This window comes from Asterias rubens, chromosome 5 (assembly GCF_902459465.1).
Source record: "Asterias rubens chromosome 5, eAstRub1.3, whole genome shotgun sequence".
Classification (NCBI taxonomy): Eukaryota; Metazoa; Echinodermata; class Asteroidea; order Forcipulatida; family Asteriidae; genus Asterias; species Asterias rubens.
Genome location: NC_047066.1, coordinates 13,608,169 through 13,635,250, shown reverse-complemented (window position 1 = coordinate 13,635,250; position 27,082 = coordinate 13,608,169). Strand labels below are relative to the sequence as shown.

At 38.1% G+C, this 27,082-nt stretch overlaps 1 protein-coding gene across 2 annotated transcripts; it reads left to right on the top strand.

The window, feature by feature from the left end:
- The first annotated feature begins 868 nt into the window (after window positions 1-868).
- On the top strand, window positions 869-25,091 carry LOC117290546. Of its 2 annotated transcripts, none has more exons than XM_033771981.1 (6): window positions 869-950; window positions 3,148-3,271; window positions 4,584-4,657; window positions 6,197-6,342; window positions 8,208-8,370; window positions 23,875-25,091. In XM_033771981.1, exons 2-6 carry the CDS (start codon window positions 3,202-3,204, stop codon window positions 23,977-23,979), a joined length of 558 nt encoding a protein of 185 aa, XP_033627872.1. In that variant the 5' UTR covers window positions 869-950; window positions 3,148-3,201; the 3' UTR covers window positions 23,980-25,091. The 2 variants fall into 2 exon arrangements, with proteins under 2 accessions (XP_033627872.1, XP_033627873.1); XM_033771982.1 differs by having other exon boundaries at window positions 916-950; window positions 3,151-3,271.
- The last annotated feature ends 1,991 nt before the right edge of the window (window positions 25,092-27,082 follow it).

The following is a 27,082-nucleotide window of genomic DNA, read 5'->3' as shown; positions in this document are numbered from 1 at the left end:
CGAAACTTTTCACGGTAGAAGAATTATCAAAGGGGGATATAGTTCCGGTACTGTAACAATCGGTTTTTGGCCAAAAAACAGTGTTTGTTGTTAAAAGCATTGTTGGTTTGAACTGTAAACCCCACTTTATAATGCAGTGGGCCTAATACTAGAATTAACCTGCGAATTTTCATTTCAAAAAGGTGATCGCGTTTTTGAGATACTGCCCAGACTCCACGGCGATTTATGTCAACGTAGGAAAAAAATTCATTAGAGGAGTATAGTAACACGATCTTTTTATAATCAGTTTTGGGGAGAAAAATCACAAGTACCCTTTTTCCATACCCGTACATATATACCAAAGCTGCTGTGTACTTCTTTCTATTCATTTTCAGAGTTGAATATTATGTCCACAATAGGAAGAATAATCTCTATAGGAATACAAGCTCAGAAGCATTACCGCGGTAACGATTCTCTATGTTGATTAGTGGGAGTGGGGTTAAAAAGTGTGACCCCTTTTTTCACACATAATTCCGCCCCGCCTCCTCCTCCCCCAATCGGATGTAGTAAATAAACTTGTTTTAGTCCCACCAACGCCCAAGTGCATGCAGGTAGACTCAAACCAGCAGGCCTACTCCGCCCTGTACTTAAACGTTGTTATTGCTTCATATCTATTTTGGCTATTTTAAAGTGATATATTATTTACAAGAGTTAGTGAACGAATAAAAACCATCAGCGCAATATAGATGAAATTATAAAAATGAGTAGTTTCTAGCGAACTACACACCCCCTGCGACTAGAACAAGTTTTGGAACATGTAAACTGCGCGACCCTGGTTATGTGGTACTTGCGCACGTTCCTGTCATCACGCATTTTCATGCGGTTGGATGGAACTTACAAGTTTGCGCAATGATGTTGATGTGATAAACACATAAACAACAGCTGAAGGAAGAAAGATGGTCGGTCAAAAAGTAAGTAAAGTGTTTTTTGTCACTTAAATAACCCAACTACTACTTCTACCTTTATGGTAGTCAAGTATCTATAGTCAGTAGTCAGTGTTATTTATAGTGGTACACAATCCATGATTTGTGTGGTTGGATTGGAATAATGGATGGAATTGACGGGTATCGGTACATGCTTAGCCCCGTCCGTCTGTGTGCATGCATGGAGGTAGAATTCTACCTCCATGGTGCATGCAATAGAGGAAGTTCAGCATGAGCCTGGCATGTTTCGGTTCACACGACAACACTTTTTCATTCAATGTGAAATAATATGTTAAAGGCAGTGGACACTATTGGTAATTACTCAAAATAATTTTTAGCACAAGACCTCACTTGGTGATGAGTAATGGGGGGGGGGGGGGGGAGAGGTTGATGGTATAAAACATTGTGTGTGAGAAACGGCACCCTCTGAAGTATTATATTATTATTTATTAAATTAAATTTTCACAGGTTTGTTATTTTATGCATATGTTGAGATACACCAACTTGTGAAGGCTAGTCTTTGACAGTTACCAATAGTGTCCACTGCCTTTAAAGCCATTGGACACTTTCAGTAAACAGTGTTGTCCAAAGGCCCACACTTCGTGTATCCCAACTTATATATAAAATAACAAATCTGTGAACATTTAGGCTCAATCGGTCATCTGAGTCGGGAGAAAATAACGGGAAAACCCACCCTTGTTTCCACACGTTTCGCTGTGTCAGGACATGTGTTTAAAATAAACCCGTAATTCTCGACAACGAGAATTGATAATTGTTTTAATGTTTTCTCGAAAAGTAAAGCATTTCATGGAATAATATTTCAAGGGAAGTCTTTCACCATTAGATTACCTTCTGTAAACCCTTCAAGTTATTTGTACATCTGTGAACTTTTATTTTGTTTTTTTGTGCCGAAAGTTCATAATGGCTTTAACTCAATGAAATATCCTGAAAAGGTGGTGGCAGGATACGGACAGTTATCCAGTAACTTAGTTGCGATAACGTAACCCTCCTGCCGATGGCAGGCTGGCTCCGCCGTTGGCAGGAGGGTTACGTTATCGCAACTACCAGTAATTTTGTCTTTAATCTATTTATAAGTAGACTTTACCATGTTTACTACTCTGTCAATCTCTGTGTGTGTTCCCACTGTGTTGGTACAGTCTATAAAAATAATTCAGAAGTTAATTTCCATGTCCGACTGTCACTTGTTCACTTCTACCATGGAGGTAGAGTCATCTTATGCTTCTACTTCTTCTACCTGTCCTTGGTACTTGGCGTAGTCCTTCAGTCAGGATCATGGATGTAAATGCCAAGGCTAGCTGCTTACATGTTTGACTTTTTTATGTGCGCTGCCAAGTGTTGCAGCTAGCACTGTAGCAGGTGACGTGCACTCATCATAAATGATGAAATAAATTATCTCTTATCTACTCAATGACATTACAACGAAACAATTACACAACATTTATTCATACAGCGCCTAACATTAGGGATTAATACTGTTGTTTCTAAATCCACATTCAGTATTTTGTGTTAGACTATACCCAGTTACTGGGGCGCTGAACCACTTTTCTCAAAACATGTCATTCTTTGTCATACTGGCAAGTACTAGTACAACCGAGAATGGCAAATTAAAAAAACCCAGGTGTACAGGGCCCCAGTAACTGTGTCTAATGTGGGACTGCGTTTGAATTATGAGAATTATGTACTCCTTTTAATATTTACTGTACATGCAGCAACATTGTTTACAAGCGCTTTTCGAGCGCTCTGGGTTTTTTTTCTGTGTGTTACAAAACAAACAGGACCAATGCCAACGGCTTTACGTCCCATCCAAAGGACAAAGCATCATGGTTACACTTGTATGTGGCTTGCTCAAGGACTGTGGCGACTGAGAATATTGCCAGTATTACATTTTGGTAACATCACTTAAGTGAAAACATGGCAGTCCATATAAAAAATGTTCATGGATTAGCTGAGAATTTTGGCATTCTTTGCTTACACAGCTAGTGCAGATGTTCTGCGCTTGCCGTGCAAGCAAAATGGTGATCACATACATGATATAAGCGCAAAATATGGTGGTGAGCAGAGCCATGAAATGGGGCCCTGGTATTTTTCTCCATTAGTCACTGAAATTGTCATTTGAAAACCCAGAGTCTGTAACAAAAACCTCTCTTTGTTTTGTTTTTTGCAGCAGCTTTTGTAGTCCTAGCAAGCAGGTGACGCCATACTGAGTGTTGACAGCATCATGAAGTACTCCAGTGACGTGTACTTTATCTATCATCAGGATGATAAAGAATTCATGGAGGTTTTTGAGAGTATGTATAATTATTTCAAAAAAAGTTGAGGATCTTCCTTATGTATGTCGAAAATCTACTCCTTGATAGTAGAATAATATATAGCAAGAAAGGTTCTCAAAAGAACATAATCTACCCAGCAAGTAGATATGGTTTTAAAGACACTGGACCTTATTGGTAATTGTCAAAGACCAGTCTTCTCACAAAATAACAAACCTGTGAAAATTTGAGCTCAATTGGTCGTCAAAGTTGAAGAAAAGTTGAAGAAAAAATGCTCTTGCTGCACAAGTTGTCTGCTTTCAGATGCTTGATTTTGAGACCTCAAAATCTAATTCTGAGGTCTCAAAATCAAATTCAAACCAATTATTTTTCGTAGGCAAGGAGTTCCTAAGCGATATTAATAAAAATAATAAACGCAAAGTATTATATAGCGCACGTATCTACCAAACGAGGTACTTAAGGCGCTGAGTATATACAAATTTTCAGAAAGATTGCAGTGATGAATTCCGAGACCCAATTATGTAGCACCTTATAAGGGTTACAAGGTGCTACGGCACATACAGCAGCCACAGCCAGAAACGACGAGGCGATCCCCTTCTCTTTTTGATAATTGCACTTGGTTCCTTGACATGCGTTGCACAGCACATGGGACCAACGGCTTTACATCCAATCCGAAGGACGAAGCAATTGTTAAGTGTCTTACTTTATACAAGGTTTGGCTGGGGATTCGAACCCACACTCTGCTGATCAGAAACACCAGAGTTTAAATTAGATGCTCTTAAATGCCCGGCCACGACAATTCCACGTGAAATGCCTCCGTGAGGTACATAGTATCAGCTCTGCATTTTGTTGAGAAAGTTCATCACTTGAATTAAAGGCACTGGATTGGTAATTACTCAAAATACATGTAAGCATAAAAACTTACTTGGTAACGAGCATTGGAGAGCTGTTGATAGTATAAAACATTGTGAGAAACGGCTCCCTCTGAAGCAACGTAGTTTTTGACAAAGAAGTGATTTCCCATTAAATATTTTAGTTTGATTTCGAGACTTCAGAATAAGATTTTGAGGTCTCTATTTTGAGGCACAACTTGTGCTACAAGTGCGTGTTTCTTCCAGTATTCTCTCATAACTTCAATGACCATTTGAGCTCCAATTTTAGCCATATGTTGAGATACACCAAGTGAGAAGACTGTTCTTTGAAAATTACCAAAGGTGTCCAGTGTCTTTAAACTCTTCTCTTAGGCTTTTTAATTTCCCCAGTGTGGGATAATAAAGTTCTTATCTTATCTTATATTATCTTATCATTGCAAACCAATTTTCTTTCAATCCAGAATTACTGAAATCTAACGGTCTGTCTGTATGGGATGGGGAGACAACACATGGAAAGGGTTTGATCGATTCTAAGGTAAGTCAAAAGAGTTCTGAGTAATGTTTCGTACAAAAGTGCCCTGAAAACCAACCTTTTTACTATACAGCATTAATTACCTTGCTTGTGTTCAGTCAATTGTACATAGTTACACGCGTTCTATTTGAGTAATTTGTAAAGTCAACAGTTAACTAAGGTTTCAGTGCCATACATCTCCATCGGTGATGCTCGGATAGCTCCCTCGCTGAAAGCTCGGAACTTAGGGGTTATTTTTGATTCATCAATGACACTTCAGCCACACATCAACAACATTGTTCGTTTATCATCATATCACATCAGGAATATAGGTAAGATTCGCAAGTACTTGGGCAAAAGTGCCACTGAAAAGGTCATTCACGCATTTGTTACTTCTCGTCTTGACAACGGCAATGCTCTTCTCTACAGTCTTCCTAACAACCAGATTTCCAGACTTCAACGGCTCCAAAATACTGCTGCCCGCATTGTGACACTGTCTAGAAAATCGTGTTCTATCACCCCCATTCTGAAACAACTACACTGGCTCCCTATCTCTCAACGAATCATCTTCAAGCTGATGCTCATTGTCCACAAAGCTCTTAATGGCAAGGCTCCCCAATATATTTCTGAACTGCTTCAAGTTTACACTCCATCAAGGAATCTTCGATCAAGTTCTATGCTTCTCCTCATTGAACCCAAGTCTCGACACTCATGGGGTGACAGGTCTTTTTCTTCAGCCGCGCCAGGCATCTGGAACTCTCTACCACTTAATCTTCGATCTTGTCTTTGTACTGCAAAATTCAAGTCTCTTCTCAAAACTTATCTTATGTCACAGGTTTTCAATGACTAATTTTGTTGTGTCTGTTTTTCTTTGTGTTATGTTTTGTTTTTGTTTTGTTTTTGGTTTTACTGCGCCTTGAACACCCAGCAGGGTGGATATGTGCGCATTACAAGTCTTATTATTATTATTATTATTATTATTAAAGTGCCTTATAGAGATAACATTATATTAGGCGCTATATAAATCAAATATATTATTTCTTACTATGACTTGTGTGTTGTCGTGGCTGAGAGGATAAGAGCACCAAGCGCTTTATAGAAAAAGTCTGATGATAAGAACACCAGAACCCATATCAGGTGCATCAGACCATGACACATCAAAATAACCAACAAAAACACAATGTAGCTGGAACATTATACAGTGTGTATGTTTAATATTTCTCATACTGCAAAGCAATATTGGTCAAGTAGCTACGCAAACACACATTGTATGCTCAAGCTGCTCATGCAACCTATCCTAGACGAAAAATAACTGCCAGCAAAAAAAACACCTTAGTTTAGACTTGTATACAAAATGTTAAAGTGTTGACACAACAGGTGCACACAACTGAGCAAATGGTACTGTTTGCACGTGCTTCGAGCTGTTAGTTTTCAGTTTCTCTCTTAATTTAAAATTTTCTTTGGAACGAAATGCTTTTAAACGAACGCATTTGCATTCATCATTGATATTGGTAACCCATTAAGAACAAATTTTGGATTGGTTTTTGTTCTCTATGGTTCCAGGTCGTGGTGATTGTAATGAGCACCAGCTCCACCCAGGACAGACGCTGCGAGGACGAGGTATCGCTGGCCTATATATCAGATACTCCCATCTTCCCGGTGACGAAACAGACCTTCGTTGAGCTGGAACGTACCCTCTCCTTCTCTATGTATGTAAACAAAAACTTAAAGGGACACGTTGCCTTGGATCGGGCGAGTTGGTCCATGAAAAGCATTTGTAACCGTTTGTTTAACAATGCATATGGTTAGTTAGAAAGATATTTAAAAAGTCGAGTAGGCCTATAATGATTAACCCACACAAACATGCCTTGAAATTGCAAGGTTTTCCTTCATACGTCGTGTACTATCATGGTCAGCCGTTTTATTGAGTCAAAACTTTGACTTTATAAAATGGCCGACCGTATTAGTTCTCAAAGTAAAAGGAAAACCACGCTATTTTGAGGCATGTTTGTGTGGATCAATATATTCTACCTTTATATCATCTTCCAAACCATATGCATCTTACAAAAAATTATTACTAAGACCAACTGGCCCGATCCAAGTTAAATTGTCCCTTTAAAGACTAACTAGTTGTATAAAAACTGCATGAGCTTTCGTAGCAACAACTACCCTTGTATACATTTGTACTAGTTAGATTCATTGTCAGAATTTTTTTTGGGTAATTCAACGTGTATCATCGTTACCATGACTACAACAAGAACAGACAACCAAACATACATCAGGAATTGCTTCATTTATATCTAAGGCCAACCCCTGGGAGAATTAAAATGTTTTGTAGCTGTCGCCTTTGGATTAGTTGTCAGAATATTCAGGGTAATTCAGCGTTTATCATTGTTACCATGACTACACCAAGAACAGACAACCTACGTCATAAAATACGCCAGGATTTGCTTCAAAGAGTATTTTACCACTAAGGCCTCACCCTGGGAGAATTAAAATATTTTGTAGCTTTCAGCTTGGGATTAATTGTCAGAATATTCAGGGTAGTTCAATGTTTATCACCGTTACCATGTCTACACTGAGAACACACCACAAACAATACAAAACAACAATTGTACCAGGGATTCGCTTCAAAGAACTGCTTAATGGGAAGTTTCAACAATTCAGAATTTTAATCTGAGAATCGGACTGTCAGATTGTTTTTTTTAGATTATCTACTCCATAATGTATTTTTTCATGCGTGGACATAACTGCTGTAGAATTTTGGCGATATCTCAGAAATGTAATTCTGGATGAATGTTTATACTATATGGCATCTAATCTGTTATGGAAGTGTAAAATAGAATAGAATGCAAAACTTATGTGAAAAACTCATGAAACTTAGGGAATCTGTTTACTTGGTCTGGCAACAAAATTAAAAGGCCCCCAAATAAAACTTAATTACATCCCGCCCGCTTGCTTTTTAGAGGCTGCCTCCTTTTAAAAAAATTTGTTATTTTTTATTTATACAGAAAAAGGATATATTTTAAACGATCTCCCCGATCAGAGGAAAAAATACATTTTGAAAAAAGGAACCCAGCTGGTTGTCTTAAGAAATGTGTCAGCAGCCATTTTGAAAAAAAGGGTCCTCCTCCTTTTCGAGAAAGAAGTAATTTTCCTCTAAAATATTTGAACTTGATTTCAAGACCTCAGATTTAGATTTTGAAGTCTCGAACCAAGCATCTGAAAGCACACAACTTCGTGTGACAAGGGTGTTTTTTCTTCCAATATTGATTATCTCCAAACTTCCACGACCAATATTTTGACAATTGCCAAAGGTGTCCAGTGTTTTTAAAGACGAATATCAATGTCTACCTTCAGCTCCTCTACGTTATTATTATCAATTTATAATTTTCTTCTTGTATAGAAATTTTGCACACAAACAAAAATAAATAGTATTTTTTTAATCAATTCCTACTTTCAGCTGCCCTGAGTTATTATTCACATTTAATAACTTTGTCTTCTTGTATATAGCGAACTTGCATACAAAAAAATACAAAATAAAAAGAAAAACTATACCGCATCATTTTTTCAGGAAATTGATCTTAGCTAAGATCAACTGGATGTTCTTTGAGACTGAAGAGCAGCGAAAGACAAATTTCGCAACGCTGCTGTCGTCAATCTCGTCCACCCTGGAGCAGGTAACCAAGGAACAGGACCAGCAGGAGGAGCAGGACGAAGATGAGGACACCCCTAAGGTATGAGAGGCCTTTTTTGAGGAAGGGATATGATTTTAATCATTATAATAACTGTGTTTATAACACACCTTTTGCAAAAGGATACAAAGTGCCAGGTATTTTTACTGCAAGGAGTGGGACGAAGTTTGAATTATGAGACGTAATCCTTAGCACCATGTAATGATTTACAGGCCCATGTAATGATTTACAAGGTGCTGTGGCACAATATGCAGCCAAGTCAGCCAGGAACACCGGGGCGAACCCCTTCTCTTTTTCGATAAATGCACTGGGTTCTTTTACATGCATTTACACAACACATGGGGCCAACGGCTCTACGTCCCATCCGAAGTACGAAGCAAAGGTTAAGTGTCTTGCTTTTAAAAGGACACAAGTGTCAGGGCTGGAAATTCGAACCCCCACTCTGCTGATCAGAAACACCAGAGTTTGAATTAATAATAATAAAAATAACGAAGTCTTATATAGCGCACGTATCTACCAAACAAGGTACTCAAGGCGCTGAGTATATACAAACTTTCAGGAGGATGAGTTATTGCAGTGATGAACTCTGAGATCCAATTATTAAGCACCTTATCAGGATAATAGTTTTTGAAACTGTGCATGGTGGAAGCATAACTAAGCGGGGTTTGCGGTAGCACCATTTGAATATTTTTGAGTATTGTTGGTTCTGAACAGGTGGTTTATGACTCAACGCTTTGAACAGTATGCTCTGATAGTCTTCAGGAATATAGTTTTGGAAACTTTGCATGGTGGAAGTATAACTTAAACAGGTTGGCAGTAACACCCTCACTATCCCCTGTGCTTGTTTCTACTGACACGGTTCAGTGAGCACACACCCCCCACACACCACCCAAGGCTCCACAACAGGTTTCACCACGCATCATCGAGTTCACTTCCCACCTCTATTTCCCGCCTTCATGCATCACCGCTGATCCGCCGCCCAGTACTTAAGCAGCATGCAGCATCAGAGTCCAGCATTCTCCAGAAGACGATCAGAGCATACTGATCGAAACGTCGAGTTAATCCAACGGTTCTTTTCAGAACCACCCCAACTCATTTAGAGATAGTTATTACATGGTGTTACCGCAAACTTTTCTATATCTTACTTCCACCATGCAAAGTTTCAAATCCTACTTATGTGAATATCTCTTTTGAGTACTGTAGGTTCTGAAAAGAACCGGTGGGTAACTTTGCTTGGTGGAAGTATAACTAAGAGAGGTTTGCTGTATCACCATGTGATGATCCTTTTTTTGAGTAGTGTTTGTTCTGAAAAGAGCCGGTGGGTAACGACTCAACGTTTCAATCAGTATGCTCTGATTGTCTTCAGGAATATAGGTTTTGAAACTTTGCATAGTGGAAGTATAACTAAGCGAGGTATGCGGTAACACCATTTGAATATCCCTTTTGACTAGTGTTGGTTTTGAACAGGTGGTTAACGTTTCAACGTTTCAATCAGTATGCTCTGATCGTCTTCAGGGTAATGGTTTTTGAAACTTTGCATTGTGGGAGTATAACTAAGCGAGGTTTGCGGTAACACCATTTGAATATCCCTTTTGACTAGTGTTGGTTTTGAACAGGTGGTTAACGTTTCAACGTTTTCGATCAGTATGCTCTGATCGCATTTAGAACAATAGTTTTTGAATCTTTGCACATTGTGGAAGTAAAGTGAGGTTTGTGGAAACACCATTTGAATATTTTTGAGTATTGTTGGTTCTGAACAGGTGGTTTATGACTCAACGTTTTTTGATCAGTATGCTCTGATTGTCTTCAGGAATATAGTTTTTGAATCTTTGCATTGTGGAAGTATAAATAAGAGAGGTTTGTGGTAACACCATGTGAATATCTCTTTGGAGTAGTTTTGGTTCTAAATGAACTGTTGGCAAACGACTCAATGTTTCAATCAGTATGCTCTGACCGTCTTCAGGAGATTAGTTTTTAAAATTTTGTTACTATTATTATTGTTTTTTGTTTTATAATTTAATCAAGATCAAATTAATAAAAATTGTGATGATGAAGCCATACATGGCACAAGCTAGTGTATCGGGGCCAATATGTACGATTTGCTTGGCGATACGCACAAACTTCAGCTTACGTGAAAAATAAAAAAAGTAATGTGGAGATACGGGAAGGAGGCCGGTCCTCTATTTAAAAATGACGAGATTTTCACGAAAATTACCCAAAATGCAAAATCCAGATGATTAAGTCAAAAATATATAGTTATCCTCTGCACTTGCACTGATTTTTAAAACTCCAATCAATACTCTAGTATGTAGCATACGCAGTACACATTGCATAATACAACACGCACAGCACAGTCACTTAAAGTAACTGGACATTTTGCTAATGGTCAAAGACCAGTATTTTTACTAAGTGTATCCCAACTTACATAAAATTAAAAATCTAAACATGTTTGGCTAAATTCATCATCAAAGTTGTAAGAAAATAATGAAAGAAAAAAAAAATTGTGCTTTTAAGATGCCAGAAAAAGGCTTCAGGCCTGAAGTATTCTCAGATTTAAATATTTTAGTGAGAAATAATGTACTTCTTTCTCAAAAATGTCTTTAATTCAGAGGGAGTCGTTTCTCAATGTGTTATACTTGTAAGAGCTTTCCGTTTCTTGTTAGCAAATACGCTTATATTATGCTTTAATATTTTGAGTAACTATCGAACGTGTCCAGTGCCTTTAAGGCCAAAGGTCAACACTAGGCTGGCTACACTTAGTACAAGTACAAGTTTACAATGATTCAAAAAGCCCTAAAAATGGCAATATTTCTGGAATTAAATACATGTAAAACACATAACATTATACACTAAGAGCATGGCACTGTACAACGTAGACTTTATCGTAGATACTTGGTACGCACACATTAGGCGTGGAATGAGGTGCATGCTGGTCTAGCTAGCCTTCAAGTTTGATCTTTTGATCGCTAGCTAGACCAGCATGCACCTCATTCAACAGTTAGCGCTTGCAAAAAGGTATATGATTATTTAAAAACACTTAATAATTTACACTTGGTGTAAAGACATTCTTAACAAATCAGAAACATGTCGTGAAATCCAAATCAACTTTATCTTGAATCTCATTACAGACCAACGTTTTTTTTAAAACTACAATATACAGGGTGTCTAAAAATAACTAAACACTTTTCAAATGGCTGCCGAATAAAAATGTATGATTCTGGGGGAAAAGGTTAATAATGTACATGTATGGATAGCGTATGGACTCAACTTCCATATGTGACACCAACTAGTCCCAAAATAAATTAATGCTTGAGTGAGCACCGCTCACTTTTGTAATGGGTATGAAAATTAGGTTGCGCAGGAATTAGCTTTCCAATTTGTGAGAGGTAAGTCCTTTTGAGCTTACAAAATTGAGGGTGATATGATAGATTCATGATCAATTGCGATCAGTTTGGGTTTGCAGAGTTATAATTGTATGCATGAGTGCACAGGAATGGCTTTAATTTTTTATTGTAGTGTTGTAACTTTCCCTGGTAGACTCAGTGGTGTGTTCATGGGAGTCAGGCAGATATTACATGTTGCAACTGTTATTGTTTACATCTGTCACTTTGAATAAAAACCTTTAACCCACATTTCAGTTATTGTAAAATGAGTTGAACATCTCAATGGTTTACTAAATAACCAGATGGGGATTATGTAAATTGATTATTCAAATACGGTCTGTTGAAAAATAGGGATGTCACAGATGTTGGCTACTTATAATTTAGGTTACCCATTGACCTCAAGAATGAGTAGCCAATGTCTTAGATTGAATTTTACACCAAATTACAAAACTGCTGACAAAAATGTTTCACTTTGCAACTGACACTAAAAATCAGGAACCCACAATCTTGTTACTACATCCCGAGTTCCCAACTTTTCCTGGTTCTGCAGAAAATTCTGTGAAAATAATCAAATCTTTTCACGGTTTGATAGACAAATTTGACAATCTCCCTGATTATGGAAACTTGTTGAATGTAATTCTAAATATCTCCCTAATTGCTGTACAAGATCTCTCTGATTGCAAGACGCAAAATTGTTGGCAGCTCTGCTACACGTTCTTAAAAAGGGAACACTTCTAGAAAATTGATACATGTAAAAATCCCATATCACAAAGAATGTCAAAGATAAATATTTGGTACATCATACTCGCGGAAAAAAACTTTGACAAAACAGGATATAAACCTGAATAAAAACATCCACAGAATCATAGAATTTGAGCTATCCAAATCCAAAACACATGCACGAGTACATGATATCAAATGTTCAGCGGCATGTATTTGTACTACAAAATACCGACAGGCAATCTCCTCAACCAAATATGAATGACAACAAGTTACAATACTATATCCAAATATTTTTAAAAAGTTTGAAAGTTGAATTTTATACAATGAAAATGATCCTATTCACAACGCGCAGCGCATATACACGCACGTCTCCTGTCCGCCATTTTGTGTGTCAAAATGTGGACAGAAGGAATGAACTCCCCAAAAAGGCAGAATTGGTAGATATGCATTGTTCGGAGGTGCGTAAACAAGTGTACATTTGTGTGCATTTTTGACACCCAAAATTGCGTACAGGGAGGTGCACCTATGGTAACCACTAATGCCCTAGACAGGTACATTTGTAAATTACCATTCCTGAATACAAAGGAGACCTACCTAGATTTTTTCCCCGGCTTTCCCATTCGTCAAACCAAAAGAGTGGCTATAAATACAGAGTCCCTCAGAAACTGCTGTAAACCAGTAAATGAACCGAATCTTACATGAGCTACCTACAAAGGCTTTATAACACCCCTTACAAATATTCTGCCTTTTCATTGGTTTAGAGCGCGTCACATTCTATGTCTTAGTTTTACTAGACAGCGGCAGTGTGATAGTGCATCGTTTGCCGTGTGATAGTCCGACAACTATCACACCAGGTGATAGTCCGACGATGATAGTCCGACAACTATCACACGGCGTGCAGTACCCAGACGTCTTTTTACCCACCTCGAACCCAATCATCAGTTGTGCATTTGTGTATCAGAAACGCGCGTACGAACGTTACATGTACGAAGATGATAAATAGTCTGTTGGGGTGTTATAAAACAAATATTGACTGCTTTAACTCTTAATATGGTTAAAACCATAGCACTCGAAGCAGTCAATATTTGTATAACAACAGCTAAGAGATATTAAATGGATAGTTAACAGTCAGAATACTGGCATTACATTCAATGTGTTTCCTGCATGTTTTCTAGTTGCTGCACGACTCGAAGCTGCACGACTCTGAGCTTCTGAAAAGCTAGAGGTATAGTTTGCTAGCTGCTTGCAGTAAATGAACCGAATCTTTGAACATGGGATGCCTGTAAAGGCTTAACTTGTTTCAAAAGTTTCAAGATCTCTTCTGTTATGAACATTGAGTAACATCTCATTTTCAGTTCAGAAGTAGGGCATTTTATAAAGTTAAAATGAACACACTTGCTTGTTTACTTGCTTAAGTCGAGTGATTTCCTTGATGAACGCTTGAACACAATAGTCATATCATCGTGATAAAGTAAATTACATTTTTTGTTATAAAAGTCATGGGATTGAGGGCGCCTATTGTTCATCTAACACGTCGCATTCATTCATAGCAATCTGAACAACAATCTGGTCCGGCCTTAGAGGTCGACCAATGCAAGAACACAGCATGTCTTGAAGACCTTTCCGAAACTTCTCGTATTTGAAGATGTAAATGATTGGATTGATCACAGAGTTCATTTTGTAAATGCTTTTGAATACACTACTAAGTGTGAATGAGCAATTGTTGAAGCTCCGTCCTGGCAAGCAGATAAGTAAATACAAAGTATAGGGTGTCCACAGCACAACCAATGCACCCATGACAATCTTAAGCATGCTGATCACATTCTGTCTGGCCTGGAAAAGCCTAAGGGCTGCTCCTTGTACATTCTGTTGTTGGAATCGTTGAGCACTTCTCTTGAGAGTGGCTTGGATCTTGTAGTAAGCCCAGCTCATAAAAAGGATGGGCAGCAGGTAGGCAAATAGGAAAAAGAGCACAGATGTTACATCATCCAATGTGTCAAATGAGTCAGTCATTCCACAACCAAGCCAGTAGGTATCATTGCTTTCATTCCATGTGAACAAACTTGGGCTTGAAAATAAAATCGACATCCCTAATGCTACAAAAATTTTCATGATAACTTTTTTAGGAGACATCATTCTAGGATAGTGCATTGGATGCACTATTCCTATATATCGTTCATAGGTCACCAGACACAGACCGTAACTTGATGAGTAGGCCATACAAATAAATAAAAAGCCGCTCCTGACAATCCGACAATAGACCTCTCTGCCGACCAAACTCTTCGGTAGATACTGCTCAGCTGTCGCATTGATCCAAATTAAGTTACAGCAGTAAATGCTGTCAATAACGGCAACATATGCCAGCAAGTAGTTTGTCATATTATGAAGGCTTTTGGTGCGAAGGATGACCAGCCAAGCTAGAGTGTTGAAAACCATTCCAACTGGTCCTTGGACAAGTGGAGTTATAATAACCCATTCATACATTTTCAGTCTTATGAACGCTGGTTTTAACCTGATGCTGGTAGGTAGTGATTGTATAGTTACCAACTTTCAGTAATTGTTTTCAAAATTCATGTGCTGATCACAAACACACAAGATATGTTGGAGTTATTCCTCAGTCTGATGGGCGATTGCACACAGTCTTTGTGTTTTCTACATCAAGTGACGCTGTGATAAGATTCTTCAACTCTCCTCTTTGCTGCTGAAAAGTTTGACGTAGTCTCTGAATGCCAGAGAATTTTATTAGCCTTATACAATTGAGAACAAGTCCAATGTTGACAGCAATCATAAATAAGTGATGAAGTCCAAGATGGTCAGGCACAAATCTCCTGGTCTGCTCTCTGCTGTCGTTCCTTGACACTGTTATATTTCTGAGAGTGTTCCTCCACAGTTTTGGTAGAATTCTCATCCAGACGAGTGTAGGTTTGACAGGAGATTCCAACTGTTGTGCTCACTAAAATGGACTTGACAAGGTTTGATTGCCAGTCTCAATTTTTTGCATTACGTTATATTGGAACCTTTGCTGGCATCAAAGACTCATTTTATATTCTCGTTAAGGCATTTATTTTTGCTATGTTGATATCTACATGATGAAAGACTAGAGATGAAATTTGTTCGATGAATATTAAATGAGCGCAGGGAACAAAAATAACCCCATTAACCTTCAACGGGTTTTACCACAATATTTGAGCTTTAGTGAGTTTACTGTGACAGGAGATGATTATGAATAATTTCCATCCTCATTGTCTGCACCAAATGCGAATCTATACCACTGACAATGTAATACTAAAAATAATAGTAATAAAGTCGAATGCGCACATATCGACCCAGCTGGGTGTTCAAGGCGCAGAATGCTGTCATAAAATAAAGGTCAACTATTTTTTTTAAAGTGCTGGCTGTTTCAGAGACTGATTTATTGGTTGTTTCTTTCAGTTTTACAACCAAATTTAGACCGACATATATGGAGTTATAAATATATTTTTTGTTCAATCTTGCAACTATTTTGATGAGTTGGGAATTCATCAAAACATTTAAATCTTACAAAATGAACAAATGAAACTTGCGCGCAGAGTGCTTTGCACAAACCAATGCATATTAAGACTCGCTGGTTTGTGATATCAATAAACTTATAGTAGCCAACAATTTTGTCGATGTGAATAAATCATTGGCTGTTCATTCTCAGCTTGGATTTAGCTAGTATTGAAACAGTATTTGCTCCACTTTCCTGCTACATGTATGAGAATACTTTAGTAACCTTTATAGACCAATAAACATGGTTATGGTTATGGTGCATGGTTTGATGAGATTGAGGTCTCCTGCTGTCATGCTTACATGTTTTGTTCATTCATAGCAATCTGATCACCGATCTGATTTGGCCTGAGGGGTTGACCAATGCAACAACACAGCATGTCTTGAAGACCTTTCCGAAACTTCTTGTATTTGAAGATGTAAATGATAGGATTAATCACAGAGTTCATTTTGTACATGCAAAAAAGTGCCAAACGCAATGTGAATAGATTATTATTGTTGCACCATTCTTTCATTGCATCTGGCAAGCAGATAACTAATTCAAAAGACATTGGGGTCCACAGAACAATCAGTGCACCCATGACGATCTTAAGCATGCTGATCACATTCTGTCTGGCCTGTAAAAGCTCAAGGGCTGCTCCTTGTACATTCTGCTGTTGAAGTTGTTGAGCACTTCTCTTGAGAGTGGCTTGGATCTTGTAGTAAACCCAAGTCATGAAAAGGATGGGCAGCAGGTAGGCAAATAGAAAGAAGAGCACATATGATACATCCTCCAATGTGTCAAATGAGTCAGACGGTTTACAACCAAGCAAGCTGGTATCGTTGCTAGCATTCTGTATGAACAATCTTGGGCTTGAAAATAGAATCGACATCCCTAATGCTACGAAAATGATCATAATAACTTTTTTAGGAGACATCATTCTGGGATAGTGCAATGGATGCACTATTCCTATATATCGTTCATAAGTCACCAGACACAGAGCATAACTTGAAGAGAAGAGCATTAACCAAGATATAAACCCACTGTAGACAATCCGACAACAGATCTCTCTACCAATGAAACTCTCTGGTAGCTGGGCCGTACTTGTGACATTAACCAAAAAGAGTTCACAGCAATAAATGCTGTCAACAACAGCAAGATATGCCAGCAAGTAGTTTGTCATATAATGAAGGCTTTTGGTGCGAAGGATGACCAGCCAAGCTAGAGTGTTGAGTATTATTCCAATTATTGCTTGTACCATTAAAGAGATATCAATCCATTCAACCATTTTCAGTTTTTGATTACTGTTAACAGCCGCTATTTGCCTCTGAAATATCAACTACAATCCTGAACTGATGCTAGTAGTGGTTGATCGGAGTTGTCAATGTTCATCAAGGAAGTTCTGTAAATGTGAGTTTACATGTAGCAAGATCATGTCTTTCTTCATTTGTTGATCACACATCAGAAAATATGTTGGAGTTATTCTTCAGTCTGATGGGCGAATGCAAACAGTCTTTGAAGTTTCTACACCAAGTGATTGTTCAATCAATGCTACTATTTGCTGCCGAAATGTTTTATACAGTGTAATTTCAAAATGCTAGAGAACTCCAATAGCCCGATACATAAACTGAAAACAATTTCAATGTTGACAGCAATCATGAAGTAGTGACGAAGTCAAAGATGGTAAGCCACAGATCTCCCAGTCTGCTCTGCGCAGTTGCTCATTGAAACTCTGTTTTAGTTCTGAGAGTGTACCTCACAATGCACAGTTTAATTATACATATAACTGTCATTCAGTCGGTGATTGATCTGTTTGACAAGTGATTTCAACTGTTATCCCCATTAACACAATGGGACTTGACAGGGTTTTGTTTGCCAGTAGTAGTAGATATAGCAAGACAGTTCTCTAAAAAACAAAACTCTACCTGGCAAGTAGATATACACATCGTAAACCAAATAAATATTGATGCCTCACCATGAAGTGCCTCAAATCATATATAATTTACTGCTATAGTTTATAATATGCAATTAGCTTAAAGGCACTGGACACCTTCGGTAATTGTCCAGACCAGTCTTTACACTTGTTGTACCCTCAACATATTCATAAAATAACAAACCTGTGAAAATGGTCGTCGAAGTTGCGAGAGATTAATACCTCGTCGAAAAAGCTGTGTGCTTTCAGCTGAGGTCTCGAATTCAATTCAAATGTTGTAGTGAGAAATTACTTCTTTCTCAAGAAACTACATTGCTTGAGAGGAAGCCGTTTCTCACAATGTTTTTTACTATCAACAGCTCTCCATTGCTCATTACCAAGTAAGTTTTTATGCAAACAATTATTTTGAGTTATAACCAATAGCGTCTATGTACACATGCAAGTGCAAGTCATTGCATTTTTTAATTAGTAAGTGCTCAGTTTTCTTGAATATAAACAAAGGGCTTGAAAAAATAGAAATGACATCACCCTTGCTCTGGAAACGGATCAACCCTGTGGAAACAGCGGGCACTATTTTCCATCAGATAAAAACCATCCACAATTACTCTTGTCCCATTTAGGTTGTAATGTTGTAACAATATTAACAATTTTACCTTTTTAAAGGCACTAATTGTCAAAGACCGGTATTCTCACTTGGTGTATCCCAACATATGCATAAAATAACAAACCTGTGAAAATTTGGACTCAATAGGAGACTTTCCAACGCTAGGTGGCAGCAGACATACCGGGTAAATTTCCATTGTTTACGTAGTTCTGAACATGCGCATAATTCTGAGAACAATGGATTTACCCGGTAAGTCTGCTGCCCTCTATCGTCCCAGAAAGTCTCCCATTAGTCATTGAAGTTGCAACCTTGTTGTACATACATATAATAGTGTGCTTTCAGATAGGAATAAAAGGCTTCTGGCCAGAAGTCTTTTATTCATTTTTAGTGAGAAATTACCTCCTTCTCAAAAACTACCTCACTTCAGAGGGAGGCGTTTTTTTACCAGAATGTTTCATACTATCAACAGCTCTCCGTTGCTCGTTACCAAGTAAGGTTTTATGCTTGTCACGGTTGCGACCGCTGAATGATGATGATTTATGATGTTATATTTTGAGTAATTACAAAACGTGTACAGTGTATTTAACTAATTTTAATTAAAACAAAATGAAATGAAATGATCAGCACATTGGGACAGATGTTGTAGGAATTCAGTTTCCAAAATCATGTCTGACTCGATCAAACAGCCTTACATTTTTGAAACAGTATTTGCTCGAATTTTTTTATTAAAGAATACTGTAATTTGTGTAGACAATATTCCACAAGCTGTTGGGAAATATTTGTAATTTGACATTATTTATGGTGTATGCTTGATGTGATTGGGTGCTCCTAGTGTTCTTCTCACACAATTTGTTCATTCATGGCAATCTGCACACCAATCTGGTCTGGCCTTGGAGGTCCACCAATGCAACAACACAGCATGTCTTCAAGACCTTTTCAAAACTTCTTGTACGTGACGTGTATATAGAATACATGTACGTAAAGGATGAGTTCACAGAGATGGTTTTTGTACACTAAATCAAAAACAATATTTAGTGTGCCTGAATAATTGTTGTATTGTAGCCTCTTTCTGACAAGTAGATAATTGTAAAAAGACCTCTGTGTCCACAGTGCAAACAGTGCACCCATGACAATCCTAGGCATGATGATCACATTCTGCTCATGCTTTGTAGTGGGACGTTTGTAAATGTTTTTGAAACGTTTGAGCCCGCGTCTTCATGATGTCGGGTATATTACTGATTTTGGGGGTTGAGCAAAGAATTGACTAGAGTGGGATTCGAACCAAAGACCTCTGGATTAATGTGCCGGCGCTCTACCAACTGAGCTATCTAGCCCTATGTTGGTAAAGCGCCGGGAAAAAAATCTTCAATTCTCCTCTTTGCTGCTGAAAGTTTGATGTGGTTTCTAAATGCCAGTGAACTTCAGTCGTTTTACACCTAAACGAGAACAGGTTCAATGTTGACAGAAATCATAAAAAAAGTCCAACATGTCCAAGATACTCAGCCAAAGATCTCCCGTTCGGCTTTTTGCTGTTGTTCCTTGAAACTGTGCTTCCTTAATTACAGTGTTCATGCAATGGTGAGAAAATGTTCACAAGTTGAAGTCTGATGGAACAGCATGACATACACCTTGTAAAAGTGTTGTTAATGAATGCCGCCTGTCCCAACAATCATCCAGTCAAATGACGAGAATCTGCGTTGGTGGTATATCATATTCTAAATGTGCCTTTGTATCGTTTTCCTTTTACTGTTGTGAGCCCTGCTGCGGCCGTGAGGTCAATTCATTAATATTGTTTGCTTACCTAATTTTTGAACAGTGCCTTTGTGCTATCTTGTAGTTAGTATCATTGTGTTCGGTCTCCCCTTTCATGTTTTATTGCGTTTTGGTTCTACCTTCTATGTTTTACCTATGGTTTTACAGACTTATAGTGAGATTAAAAAGAAATAATTACCGGATTTATATAGCCCCCATTTACCAAAGGATGCAAACAAATTGAAGCTCGTCAATTTTAGCCTTTTTAACTACTGTTGTGTAATTTTGAATTTTAATTGAACAATAACAAACCAAATTGAATTGAATTGTATTCAATAAACACACCATAACACACCCCTGCAAAATTGCTGAATTGCTTTTTGATGAAAGCTTCTTTCAAGGAATGAAGTAATAGCTCATAAGAGAACAATAACTGTCTCTCGCTAAAAGCTGAAATTATTATAGCAGTTTTTTTGTAATGTCATAATAAAACCTTTGTCCGGCGTCAAAAGCTCATTCTGAGTTGTTTCTAAGGCATTTCTTGAGCAAGTTCGAGTGTGCACATTTAGTCCACCAGTGGTCGACCACAGACTAGCAACGCACATGCGCAGTGATGTACTCACCCGAACGACTTGTTTGGTAGTCTAGTCAACCTTCCACCTTTTCGCTAAAGTGTCACTGGTTCCCCTCTGCGCTTAACACATGTTAGAATGGAACATGTTGTTGGGACCAGTGAAGAAACCATGGGCTCGAGGCTGGTTCCAAATGGTCGACCACAGTAATCAACCAATGGTCGGCTAGCCTGGGTTCGAGTCAAAATGGTCAACCTTTAGTTAACCATTGTGCTCACTCGAACTTGCTCCTTGTATTGTCAGTATCAATGATTATTAAAAGAGCACATTAAATAAAAGCCACCCCCCCCCCCATTAAACCTTCAACAGGTTGTTGTTGGTGGGAACTAATATCTCATCAATATATTTAGCACTAGCGAGTTAACTACACCGTAGGATAGGAGGACATTATGAATGATCTAAATTTCTCGCCGTTTGCACTCATGTCGAATTTACATCACTGTCAATATTCTGTAAAGCTCAACTATTTTTACAAGTGCTGTTTCTGAGACTGCTTTATTTTAATTTTATTTTTAATTTGTCCATAGAATGGAACCCTGTGGAATACCAGAGGGCACTGTTTTAAATTCAGATGAAATACATGTACCATCCACAATTACTCTATAATTTCAATTGCTCAATATACTCTACGATGAACACATTGGGATGCATATTGTAGGAATTCATTGGCCACTAAAGAAAATTATGGTTGACTGGATCAAAAGGCTTTAAGTTTTTGACACAGTGTTTGTTTACAATTGTATGATTCAAGAAACTGTATTTACCTGTGTGGACAAAACTTAAAGTGTAGGACTAAAGAATGGTTATGGTGCATGGTTTGATGTGATTGAGGTCTCCTGCTGTTCATCTAAAATGTTCCGTTCATTCATAGCAATCTGCACACCAATCGGGTCTGGCCTTAGAGGTCCACCAATGCAAGAACACAGCATGTCTTGAAGACCTTTCCGAAACTTCTTATGCTTGAAGATGTAAATGATGGGATTGATCACAGAGTTCATTTTGTACATGATTTCGAATGCAAAGTTTAGAGTGACTGAATAATGGATGTAGCACCATTCTTGCATTGCATCTGGTAGGCAGATTGCCACATACAAAGACGCTGGTGTCCACAGAACAACCAATGCACCCATGACAATCTTAAGCATGCTGATCACATTCTGTCTTGCCTGTAAAAGCCTAAGGGCTGCTCCTTGTACATTATGCAGTTGGAATTCTTGAGCACGTTTCTTGAGAGTGGCTTGGATCTTGTAGTAAGCCCAGCTCATGAAAAGGATTGGCAGCAGGTAGGCAAATAGAAGGTTGAGCACATCCTCCAATGTCTTATTAGATGAGTAAATCCGTTTGCAACCATTAACACTGTTTGTATCATTGCTAAAGTTCCATGTGAAAAAACGTGGGCTTGGAAAGAGAATCGACATCCCTAATGCTACGAAAATGATCATGATAACCTTTTTAGGAGACATCATTCTAGGATAGTGCAATGGATGCACTATTCCTATGTATCGTTCATAGGTCACCAGACACAGAGCATAACTTGATGAGTAGAGTGTACAAACAAATATAAAGCCGCTCCTGACCATCCGACAATAGATCTCTCTACCAATCAAACTCTCTGGTAGGTAAGTCTCAGCTGCGACATTGATCCAAACTAAGTGACAGCAAAAAATGCAGTCAACAACAGCAAGATATGCCAGCAAGTAGTTTGTCACATTATGAAGGCTTTTGGTGCGAAGGATGACCAGCCAAGCTAGAGTGTTGAGAAACATTCCAACTGCTCCTTGTACAATTTTAATGATAGTTTCCAATTCCATTTTTAGTATTTTGAATCTTTTTGTTTGCCAGAGCTGCAGTCTTAAACTGATGTAGGTAGTGAGTGATTGTTCCCAGTGATGTTGCTACGAATCTTCAACTCTTCTCTTTTTATGTAGTTTTGCAATGTCTGAGAACTCCAGTTGTTTTACACATAAACTGAGAACAAGTTCAATGTTGACAGCAATCATAAATAAGTGTTGAAGTCTAAGATGGTCAGCCAAAGATCTTCTAGTCTGCTCTCTGCTGTTATTCCTTGAAACTGTGCTTTCTCAATGACAGTGCTCATTGAATTACAAATAGTCAATGTATGTGAGTGCAATGGTGAGAAAATGTTCACAAGTTGAAGTCTGATGGAACATCATGACATAAACCTTGTAAAGGTGTTACTAATGAATGCCGCTCACTAACAATCATCCAGTCAAATGACAAGAATCTACTTTGGTGGTATATCATATTCAATGAACACACCATACCGCAATCCTGAGAAATTGCTGAATTAATTTTAGATTAAAGCTTCTTTGGAAGTAATAACTCATTTATAAGAGAACAATAACTGTCATTTGCTAATAGCTGTATAGATCTCCCAGTCTGCTCTCTGCTGTTGTTCCCTGAAACTGTGCTTTCTCAATAACAGCGCTCATTGAATTACAAATAGTCAATGTATGTGAGTGCAATGGTGAGAAAATGTTCACAAGTTGAAGTCTGATGGAACATCATGACATAAACCTTGTAAAGGTGTTACTAATGAATGCCGCTCACTAACAATCATCCAGTCAAATGACAAAAATCTACTTTGGTGGTATATCATATTCAATAAACACACCTCTTGCAATCCTGCGAAATTGCTGAATTAATTTTAGATTATAGCTTCCTTTGAAGTAATAACTCATTTATAAGAGAACAATAACTCTCATTTGCTAATAGGTGTAACTACGACATGTAGGTCAGTTTTTTATAACGTTATAATTGAGCTTTTACCTGGCATCAAAAACCATTTAGTTTTTCATTACGATGAAAGAGATTGACATTTTTTAATGAATATTAAATTGATGCATGGTACAAAAGTTACCAAATTAACCTTCAACAGGTTGTTGTTGGTGGGAACTAATATCTCATCAATATATATTTAGCACTAGCGAGTTAACTGTGACAGGAGGTCATTATAAATGATCTAAATCTTGATCGTTTGTACCCTACAGGTTGTAATGGTGAATCTACACCACAGTCGGGAGCTCTGTCCAGGGGCTGTTTTCACAAAGCAGTCAAATTCATCACAAGACAATTTTTCAGTATTGCCATGGTGATTTCCATTGTGACATCACTCGTTATTGTGCAACTTTGATTGATTTGCAGTTAAAATCAATCTTAGGTCTTTGTGAAATTGACCCAAGGTCCACTTTTTTTTAAGAGCGCTGTTTCTGACTGCTTCATTGTTTTTTGTTTTTTAAGTTTATCCTTAAACCCTAGTCACACATAAGGCAGAATGTGCTGGAAATGCCATTGGAATGAAAATTTGTTGTATGTTCCTGGATGTTCGAAGTGCATTCTGAACTTTCTGACTGCATTCTGGGTGCATTCCAAATAGTCGAGCCCATTCTTGTGGCCGGTCAGAATATTTTGCTCTTGCTAAAAACATTCAAAGTCATTTGAAGTGGAGCAACAATTGAACGGCATTCTAAGTGTTTATTCTAACTGCACTCTGATTGCATTCTAAATATTCTTATGGCATTCCAACAGCATTTGAGACATTCTGATCGCATTCAAGGGAAAATTAAAATCAGCTGTTGGTCCAGGGGTCCATAATCAGTGGTGGTTGGGCTTAGACTGATGAAAATGCTAGATTCGGCAGCATTTCTTACCCTAAGGGGAACCTTCGCAGTACATTCTTAATGTTTGTGCTGCTATCGGTTTGAACTTGTTGACGTTCAACCACATTTAGTGGGCATTCCAGAGGAGTTCTGACTGCATTTGAGGTGTATTCGAACATCATTCCTAAAAAGCTTGGTCAATTTGAAATTCCCTCGCGAAGATGACATGAGTTTTTAAAATTCTTCATTCCGGCTGGTTCTTTTTCATTCCTGCTGATTCTGAAAAAGGGTGACTGGGGCTTTAGAATGAATATACCCTTTGAAATACCAGAGGGCACTGTTTTCAATACAGATGAATGATCAACAACAATTACTCTATGGCCCTTCTTAAAACCAAACTTCGGCTATGGATTCGTCTTGAGGCTCCATTCTCTCGTCTCAAGCCCTGAGCGCGAATACACAAAGCACGTGCAATTGTCAGAACCAGCAGGGCCAAGCTAGCCTGAGCCAAAGCCGAAGCCTGGTTTCGAAAAGGGCCTATGTGTTCTATAGCTTTATCTACTCTAAGATGAACACTTTGGGGTGCATAATGTAGGTTGTATGAATTCACTTTCCACTATTAAAAGAAAATTATTGTTAATCAAAAGGCCTGAAATTTTTGAAACTGTTTTGATTTACAATTGTCTGATTCAAGAAACTGTATTTACCTGTGTAGAAAAAGCTCAACGTGAAGGATTTTTAAATTGTTATGGTCCATGGTTTGATTTGATTGATTGTTCCTAGTGTGCTTCTAACACGTTTTGTTCATTCATAGCAGTATGAATACCGATCTGGTTTGGCCTTGGAGGTCGCCCAATGCAACAACACAGCATGTCTTGAAGACCTTTCCGAAACTTCTTGTATTTAAAGATGTAAATGATTGGATTGATCACTGAGTTCACGTTGTACATGAATTGGGATACAATAGTCAGTTTGAGTGAAGAATCGGATAAGCACCATTCCGTCATTGCATTTGGTAAGCAGATAATAGAATGGAAAATAAGTGGTGTCCACAGAACAAACAGTGCACCCATGACAATCTTAAGCATGCTGATCACATTCTGTCTGGCCTGTAAAAGCTCAAGGGCTGCTCCTTGTACATTCTGTTGTTGAAGTTGTTGAGCGCTTCTCTTGAGAGTGGCTTGGATCTTGTAGTAAGCCCGGCTCATAAAAATGACAGGCAACAGGTAGAGAAGTAAAATGTTGAGCACAGACTGTACCTCCCTCACTCTGACAAATGAGTTAGTTTGTTTACAAACAACACTGCTGGTATCATTGTTAGCATTCATTGCAAACAGACTTGGGTTTGAAAATAAGATTGAAACTCCAAGCGCAATGGAAATGAAGCAGATAACCTTTTTAGCAGACATCATTCTGGGATAGTGCAATGGATGCACTATTCCTATATATCGTTCATAGGTCACCAGACACAGAGCATAACTAGATGAGTAGACTAACACTTGCCCTATAAAGCCGCTTCTGACAATCCGACAATAGATCTCTCTACCAATGAAACTCTCTGTTAGGTACTTCTCCGCTGTTGCATTGATCCAAATTAAGTTACAGCAATAAATGCTGTCAACAACAGCAAGATATTCCAGCAAGTAGTTTGTCATATTGTGAAGGCTTTTGGTGCGAAGGATGACCAGCCAAGCTAGAATGTTGAGAATCATTCCAATGGTTCCTTGTACAATTCCAATAATAGAAGCCCAGTCATACATTTTCAATACTTTAAACACTAACGTTTGCCCGATGTTATAGTCTTAAACTGATGCTGGTAGTGATCGATCGTAGTTGTCAACTTTCATCAATGAAGAACTGTACATGTTGATGTAGTAAGATCTTTTCTCACTTCATGTGTTGATTGAACACGCAAAAGATGGAGTTGTTCTTTAGTCTGATTGGCGAATGCAAACAGTCTTTGAATTTTCTACATCAAAGTGAAGTTGCTGAGTTTCTTTAACCATTTAGCCGCTGTACCGCCCAGCCGCCTCTATGCGGTACGAGGAAACCCCGCTAGCTTGTGTTTGTAGAAAAAAAAGGAACATTAAAAGAAAACTCGATAGTCATTAGTAGGTCTACGCATTTGTTAATATATCTAGTTGTTATAGATCGTTATTAATTTTCCCTTCACAGTTGACTTGTCGAAGCTAATGATGATGAAATAATTTAGCTCTTACGAAAAAAAAACGCTCATTAGTAAACAGGAAATTGTTCATCATTTATGATGATATTGTCGTAAATTAACGCCTTCGCATTTAATCAGTATGAGCATTGAGCCAGATAAAAGCCTTGAAAAGCTATTGTGTCCACTTCATCCGTGCACAAAAATATTCGCCATAAAAATTACCGTAGCCGTTTAACGAGAGGCATTTATTGTTCCCTTGAGAACTTGTACTTTTATACAAATATGTGCATACATATTACGATTCCAGTGATTTACTGCAAGAATCTTGAGAAATTGGTTTTCAGCAAACTCCGGCGGTGCAGGGACTAAAGGGTTAACACTATTTGCTGCTGAAATGTTTTACAGTTTTTATATGTTTTACAAGTTCAATAT